The sequence below is a fragment of the Oncorhynchus mykiss genome, chromosome 2, assembly GCF_057628025.1.
Source record: "Oncorhynchus mykiss isolate SJ-2025 chromosome 2, ASM5762802v1, whole genome shotgun sequence".
NCBI classification, from domain to species: Eukaryota; Metazoa; Chordata; class Actinopteri; order Salmoniformes; family Salmonidae; genus Oncorhynchus; species Oncorhynchus mykiss.
Genome location: NC_143023.1, coordinates 7751429 through 7760000, shown reverse-complemented (window position 1 = coordinate 7760000; position 8572 = coordinate 7751429). Strand labels below are relative to the sequence as shown.

Below are 8572 nucleotides of genomic sequence, written 5' to 3'. Positions count from 1 at the left end.
GGATGGAGGGGGCTATGGATGGAGGGGACTATGGATGGAGAGACTATGGATGGAGGGGACTATGGATGGAGGAGACTATGGATGGAGGGGACTATGGATGGAGGGACTATGGATGGAGGGGACTATGGATGGAGGGACTATGGATGGAGGGGACTATGGATGGAGGAGACTATGGATGGAGGGGGCTATGGATGGAGGGGACTATGGATGGAGGGACTATGGATGGAGGGGACTATGGATGGAGGGACTATGGATGGAGGGGGCTATGGATGGAGGGGACTATGGATGGAGGGGGCTATGGATGGAGGGACTATGGATGGAGGGGACTATGGATGGAGGGACTATGGATGGAGGGGGCTATGGATGGAGGGGACTATGGATGGAGGGGACTATGGATGGAGGGACTATGGATGGAGGGGGCTATGGATGGAGGAGGCTATGGATGGAGGGGGCTATGGATGGAGGGGACTATGGATGGAGGGGACTAAGGATGGAGGGGACTAAGGATGGAGGGACTATGGATGGAAGGACTATAGATGGAGGGAAAATGGATGGAGGGACTATGGGTGGAGGGACTATGGATGGAGGGGACTATGGATGAAGGGACTATGGATGGAAGGACTATAGATGGAGGGAAAATGGATGGAGGGGGACTATGGATGGAGGGACTATGGATGGAGGGGGCTATAGATGGAGGGAAAATGGATGGAGGGGACTATGGATGGAGGGACTATGGATTGAGGGGACTATGGATGGAGGGGACTATGGATGGAGGGGACTATGGTAATACACAGTTCTCTATGGTAATGGACCGTTCTCTATGGTAATACACAGTTCTCTATGGTAATACACAGTTCTCTATAGTAACACATAGTTCTCTATGGTAATACACAGTTCTCTACGGTAATACACAGTTCTCTATGGTAATACACAGTTCTCTATGGTAATGGAACGTTCTCTATGGTAATACACAGTTCTCTATGGTAATACACAGTTCTCTATAGTAATACACAGTTCTCTATGGTAATGGGCCGTTCTCTATGGTAATACACAGTTCTCTATGGTAATACACAGTTCTCTATAGTAATACACAGTTCTCTATGGTAATGGTACGTTCTCTATGGTAGTGAGCCGTTCTCTATGGTAATACACAGTTCTCTATGGTAATGAGCCGTTCTCTATGGTAATACACAGTTCTCTATGGTAATACACAGTTCTCTATGGTTATACACAGTTCTCTCTGGTAATACACAGTTCTCTCTGGTAATACCCAGTTCTCTATGGTAATACACAGTTCTCTATGGTAATGAGCCGTTCTCTATGGTAATACACAGTTCTCTCTGGTAATACACAGTTCTCTCTGGTAATACCCAGTTCTCTATGGTAATACACAGTTCTCTATGGTAATACACAGTTCTCTATGGTAATACACAGTTCTCTATGGTAATACACAGTTCTCTATGGTAATGAGCCGTTCTCTATGGTAATACACAGTTCTCTCTGGTAATACACAGTTCTCTCTGGTAATACCCAGTTCTCTATGGTAATACAAAGTTCTCTATGGTAATGAGCCGTTCTCTATGGTAATACACCGTTCTCTATGGTAATACACAGTTCTCTATAGTAATACACAGTTCTCTATGGTAATGGACCATTCTCTATGGTAATACACCGTTCTCTATGGTAATGGGCCGTTCTCTATGGTAATACACAGTTCTCTATGGTAATACACAGTTCTCTATGGTAATACACAGTTCTCTATGGTAATACACAGTTCTCTATGGTAATGAGCCGTTCTCTATGGTAATACACCGTTCTCTATGGTAATACACAGTTCTCTATGGTAATACACAGTTCTCTATGGTAATGAGCCGTTCTCTATGGTAATACACAGTTCTCTATGGTAATGAGCCGTTCTCTATGGTAACACATAGTTCTCTATAGTAACACATAGTTCTCTATGGTAATACACAGTTCTCTATGGTAATACACAGTTCTCTATGGTAATACACAGTTCTCTATGGTAATACACAGTTCTCTATGATAATACATAGTTCTCTATGGTAATGAGCCGTTCTCTATAGTAACACATAGTTCTCTATAGTAACACATAGTTCTCTATGGTAATACACAGTTCTCTATGGTAATACACAGTTCTCTATGGTAATACACAGTTCTCTATGATAATACACAGTTCTCTATGGTAATACACAGTTCTCTATGGTAATACACAGTTCTCTATGATAATACACAGTTCTCTATAGTAATACACAGTTCTCTATGGTAATCCTGGAGACTGTGATGGTAAAAGGAGTGATGAAATGAAACTGTGATGAAGGTAGCACAGCTGTCAAAACCATATGTTCATTGTATTGGAGACACAGAGCGAGGCTTTTATTTCCTTATCTAAGTGCTGTACTCTGCCTGTCAGCACCTCACCTACCCATGTGGACATCTCTCTGTCTCCACCTCTCCTACCCATGTGGACATCTCTCTGTCTCCACCTCTCCTACCCATGTGGACATCTCCCTGTCTCCACCTCTCCTACCCAGGTGGACATCTCCCTGTCTCCACCTCTCCTACCCAGGTGGACATCTCCCTGTCTCCACCTCTCCTACCCAGGTGGACATCTCCCTGTCTCCACCTCACCTACCCAGGTGGGCATCTCCCTGTCTCCACCTCACCTACCCAGGTGGGCATCTCCCTGTCTCCACCTCACCTACCCAGGTGGATATCTCCCTGTCTCCACCTCTCCTACCCAGGTGGACATCTCCCTGTCTCCACCTCTCCTACCCAGGTGGACATCTCCCTGTCTCCACCTCTCCTACCCAGGTGGACATCTCCCCGTCTCTAAAGGAGCTGTATGTACTCACCTACCCAGGTGGACATCTCCCTGTCTCTAAAGGAGCTGTATGTACTCACCTACCCAGGTGGACATCTCCCTGTCTCCACCTCTCCTACCCAGGTGGACATCTCCCTGTCTCTAAAGGAGCTGTATGTACTCACCTACCCAGGTGGACATCTCCCTGTCTCCACCTCTCCTACCCAGGTGGACATCTCCCTGTCTCTACCTCTCCTACCCAGGTGGACATCTCCCTGGCTCCACCTCACCTACCCAGGTGGACATCTCCCTGTCTCCACCTCTCCTACCCAGGTGGGCATCTCCCTGTCTCCACCTCTCCTACCCAGGTGGGCATCTCCCTGTCTCCACCTCACCTACCCAGGTGGACATCTCCCTGTCTCCACCTCTCCTACCCAGGTGGGCATCTCCCTGTCTCTAAAGGAGCTGTACTCACCTCAAAGTTGGTGACCGCCAGTTGTGACAGACCGTCCACATACGGACCCAGAACCTTGTGCTCTCTGACCTTCAGAGACTGACGACTCCTGGACAGAGGAAGAGATAAACCACAGACATATTTTAGTCCCTGAGCTAAATGAATGGTATGGAGGGGTGAGAGAGAGAGGGATAACAGAGAAGGCTGCTGTTGCTGCACTGATAGCCCACATTTTACAACTCTAGGAAATCCACTTGAGACATTGTGGCCCCCCCGATAGTACCGACCGACCGACCCCCCCCAGCTATGGAAAAGTGAATACAACCTGCCCATCCATCTACGTTAGGATAATCCAATCTGACAACATTACATTTTACAAAGCACTGTGACTGAAGACTGCTAGATGTTTCACTAGCTGGTGCAGTGTGTGTGTGTGTATGTGTGTGTGTTCTTCACTAGGTGGTGCAGTGTGTGTGTGTGTATGTGTGTGTGTTCTTCACTAGGTGGTGCAGTATGTGTGTGTGTGTGTGTGTGTGTGTGTGTGTGTGTGTGTTCTTCACTAGGTGGTGCAGTATGTGTGTGTGTATGTGTGTGTGTGTGTGTGTGTGTGTGTGTGTTCTTCACTAGGTGGTGCAGTATGTGTATGTGTGTGTATGTGTGTGTGTGTGTGTGTGTGTGTGTGTGTGTTCTTCACTAGGTGGTGCAGTATATGTGTGTGTGTGTGTGTGTTCTTCACTAGCTGGTGCAGTGTGTGTGTGTGTATGTGTGTGTGTTCTTCACTAGCTGGTGCAGTATGTGTGTGTGTGTATGTGTGTGTGTTCTTCACTAGGTGGTGCAGTATGTGTGTGTGTTCTTCACTAGCTGGTGCAGTGTGTGTGTGTGTGTGTATGTGTGTGTGTTCTTCACTAGGTGGTGCAGTATGTGTGTGCGTATGTGTGTGTGTTCTTCACTAGCTGGTGCAGTGTGTGTGTGTGTGTGTGTGTGTGTGTGTGTGTTCTTCACTAGGTGGTGCAGTATGTGTGTGTGTATGTGTGTGTGTGTGTGTGTATGTGTGTGTGTTCTTCACTAGGTGGTGCAGTATGTGTGTGTGTGTGTGTGTGTGTGTGTGTGTTCTTCACTAGCTGGTGCAGTGTGTGTGTGTGTGTGTGTGTGTGTGTGTGTGTGTGTGTTCTTCACTAGGTGGTGCAGTATGTGTGTGTGTATGTGTGTGTGTGTGTGTGTGTGTGTATGTGTGTTCTTCACTAGGTGGTGCAGTATGTGTATGTGTGTGTATGTGTGTGTGTGTGTGTTCTTCACTAGGTGGTGCAGTATATGTGTGTGTGTGTGTGTGTGTTCTTCACTAGGTGGTGCAGATGGGTTGAACCTGATCTTCACTTGGCTGTTTGCCAGAAGGGGTGGGAAAGCTTGAGATCAGTGACGGTCGACTTATCGCCCCCCAACCCTCCACCCCCCTCTCTCACCTACACACACAGACTATATATCACTATATAGGCCTCATCTCTCTCACCTACACACACAGACTATATATCACTATATAGGCCTCCTCTCTCTCTCTCACCCACACACACAGACTATATATCACTATATAGGCCTCCTCTCTCTCACCTACACACACAGACTATATATCACTATATAGGCCTCCTCTCTCTCACCTACACACACAGACTATATATCACTATATAGGCCTCCTCTCTCTCACCTACACACACAGACTATATATCACTATATAGGCCTCCTCTCTCTCACCTACACACACAGACCATATATCACTATATAGGCCTCCTCTCTCTCACCTACACACACAGACCATATATCACTATATAGGCCTCCTCTCTCTCACCTACACACACAGACTATATATCACTATATAGGCCTCCTCTCTCTCACCTACACACACAGACCATATATCACTATATAGGCCTCCTCTCTCTCACCTACAAACACAGACTATATATCACTATATAGGCCTCCTCTCTCTCACCTACACACACAGACCATATATCACTATATAGGCCTCCTCTCTCTCACCTACACACACAGACTATATATCACTATATAGGCCTCCTCTCTCTCACCTACACACACAGACTATATATCACTATATAGGCCTCCTCTCTCTCTCTCACCTACACACACAGACTATATATCACTATATAGGCCTCCTCTCTCTCTCTCACCTACACACACAGACTATATATCTCTATATAGGCCTCCTCTCTCTCACCTACACACACAGACTATATATCACTATATAGGCCTCCTCTCTCTCTCTCACCCACACACAGACTATATATCACTATATAGGCCTCCTCTCTCTCACCTACACACACAGACTATATATCACTATATAGGCCTCCTCTCTCTCTCTCACCTACACACACAGACTATATATCACTATATAGGCCTCCTCTCTCTCACCTACACACAGAGACTATATATCACTATATAGGCCTCCTCTATCTCACCTACAAACACAGACTATATATCACTATATAGGCCTCATCTCTCTCACCTACACACACAGACCATATATCACTATATAGGCCTCCTCTCTCTCACCTACACACACAGACTATATATCACTATATAGGCCTCCTCTCTCTCACCTACACACACAGACTATATATCACTATATAGGCCTCCTCTCTCTCACCTACACACACAGACTATATATCACTATATAGGCCTCCTCTCTCTCACCTACACACACAGACCATATATCACTATATAGGCCTCCTCTCTCTCACCTACACACACAGACTATATATCACTATATAGGCCTCCTCTCTCTCACCTACACACACAGACCATATATCACTATATAGGCCTCCTCTCTCTCACCTACAAACACAGACTATATATCACTATATAGGCCTCCTCTCTCTCACCTACACACACAGACCATATATCACTATATAGGCCTCCTCTCTCTCACCTACACACACAGACTATATATCACTATATAGGCCTCCTCTCTCTCACCTACACACACAGACTATATATCACTATATAGGCCTCCTCTCTCTCTCTCACCTACACACACAGACTATATATCACTATATAGGCCTCCTCTCTCTCTCTCACCTACACACACAGACTATATATCTCTATATAGGCCTCCTCTCTCTCACCTACACACACAGACTATATATCACTATATAGGCCTCCTCTCTCTCTCTCACCCACACACAGACTATATATCACTATATAGGCCTCCTCTCTCTCACCTACACACACAGACTATATATCACTATATAGGCCTCCTCTCTCTCTCTCACCTACACACACAGACTATATATCACTATATAGGCCTCCTCTCTCTCACCTACACACAGAGACTATATATCACTATATAGGCCTCCTCTATCTCACCTACAAACACAGACTATATATCACTATATAGGCCTCATCTCTCTCACCTACACACACAGACCATATATCACTATATAGGCCTCCTCTCTCTCACCTACACACACAGACTATATATCACTATATAGGCCTCCTCTCTCTCACCTACACACACAGACTATATATCACTATATAGGCCTCCTCTCTCTCACCTACACACACAGACTATATATCACTATATAGGCCTCCTCTCTCTCACCTACACACACAGACCATATATCACTATATAGGCCTCCTCTCTCTCACCTACACACACAGACCATATATCACTATATAGGCCTCCTCTCTCTCTCTGGGGAAGTAGATTTACAGAGGTTGACAAAACTCAAGTTCACAGCTCCAACTGACTGCTCTCTGTTCAAATCAATAGGTCTAACAACAGGGGAGGACAGACAGGGGGAAGTGTGTGTGTGTGTGTGTGTGTGTGTGTGTGTGTGTGTGTGTGTGTGTGTGTGTGTGTGTGTGTGTGGCCTGCCTCTAGGTTTACAACAGGGGATGACAGACAGAGAGGGAAAGTTCAGAGTGGTCAGCCTACAAACTGATGAGACACTGAGATACACAGAGATACACACAGAGATATATACAGAAATACAGAGGTACACACAGAGATATATACGGAGATACACACAGAGGTATATATAGAGATATATACAGAGATACACAAAGAGATATATACAGAGATACACACAGAGCTATATACAGAGATACACACAGAGCTATATACAGATATACATAGATATATATACAGAGATACACAAAGATATATATACAGAGATACACACAGAGATACACACAGATATATATACAGAGATACACACAGAGATACACACAGAGATATATACAGATATACACAGAGATATATACAGAGATACACACAGAGATATATACAGAGATATATACAGAGATACACACAGATATATATACAGAGCTACACATAGAGATATATACAGAGATATATACAGAGATACACACAGAGATACACACAGAGATATATACAGATATACACAGAGATATATACAGAGATACACACAGAGATATATACAGAGATATATACAGAGATACACACAGATATATATACAGAGCTACACATAGAGATATATACAGAGATATATACAGAGATACACACAGATATATATACAGAGCTACACACAGAGATATATACAGAGCTACACATAGAGATATATACAGAGATATATACAGAGATACACACATATATATATACACAGAGCTACACATAGAGATATATACAGAGATATATACAGAGATATATACAGAGATATATACAGAGCTACACATAGAGATATATACAGAGATACAGTGCCTTGCAAAAGTATTCGGCCCCCTTGAACTTTGCGACCTTTTGCCACATTTCAGGCTTCAAACATAAAGATATAAAACTGTATTTTTTTGTGAAGAATCAACAACAAGTGGGACACAATCATGAAGTGGAACGACATTTATTGGATATTTCAAACTTTTTTAACAAATCAAAAACTGAAAAATTGGGCGTGCAAAATTATTCAGCCCCCTTAAGTTAATACTTTGTAGCGCCACCTTTTGCTGCGATTACAGCTGTAAGTCGCTTGGGGTATGTCTCTATCAGTTTTGCACATCGAGAGACTGACATTTTTTCCCATTCCTCCTTGCAAAACAGCTCGAGCTCAGTGAGGTTGGATGGAGAGCATTTGTGAACAGCAGTTTTCAGTTCTTTCCACAGATTCTCGATTGGATTCAGGTCTGGACTTTGACTTGGCCATTCTAACACCTGGATATGTTTATTTTTGAACCATTCCATTGTAGATTTTGCTTTATGTTTTGGATCATTGTCTTGTTGGAAGACAAATCTCCGTCCCAGTCTCAGGTCTTTTGCAGACTCCATCAGGTTTTCT

At 44.3% G+C, this 8572-nt stretch overlaps 1 protein-coding gene across 11 annotated transcripts in view; it reads right to left on the bottom strand.

The window, feature by feature from the left end:
* Positions 1-8572, bottom strand: part of LOC110514705 (kinesin-like protein KIF13A) — a 181244-nt gene that overhangs the window by 77380 nt on the left and 95292 nt on the right. For all 11 annotated transcript variants that reach the window (XR_016483789.1, XM_090187006.1, XM_090187024.1 and 8 more), the window contains exon 7: positions 3297-3384. Coding sequence is in view for 10 of the 11 variants with exons in the window: in XM_090187006.1 (XP_090043132.1) it covers positions 3297-3384 (88 nt within the window). In the remaining variant the exon portion in view is untranslated. The remainder of the gene's footprint in view (positions 1-3296; positions 3385-8572) is intronic.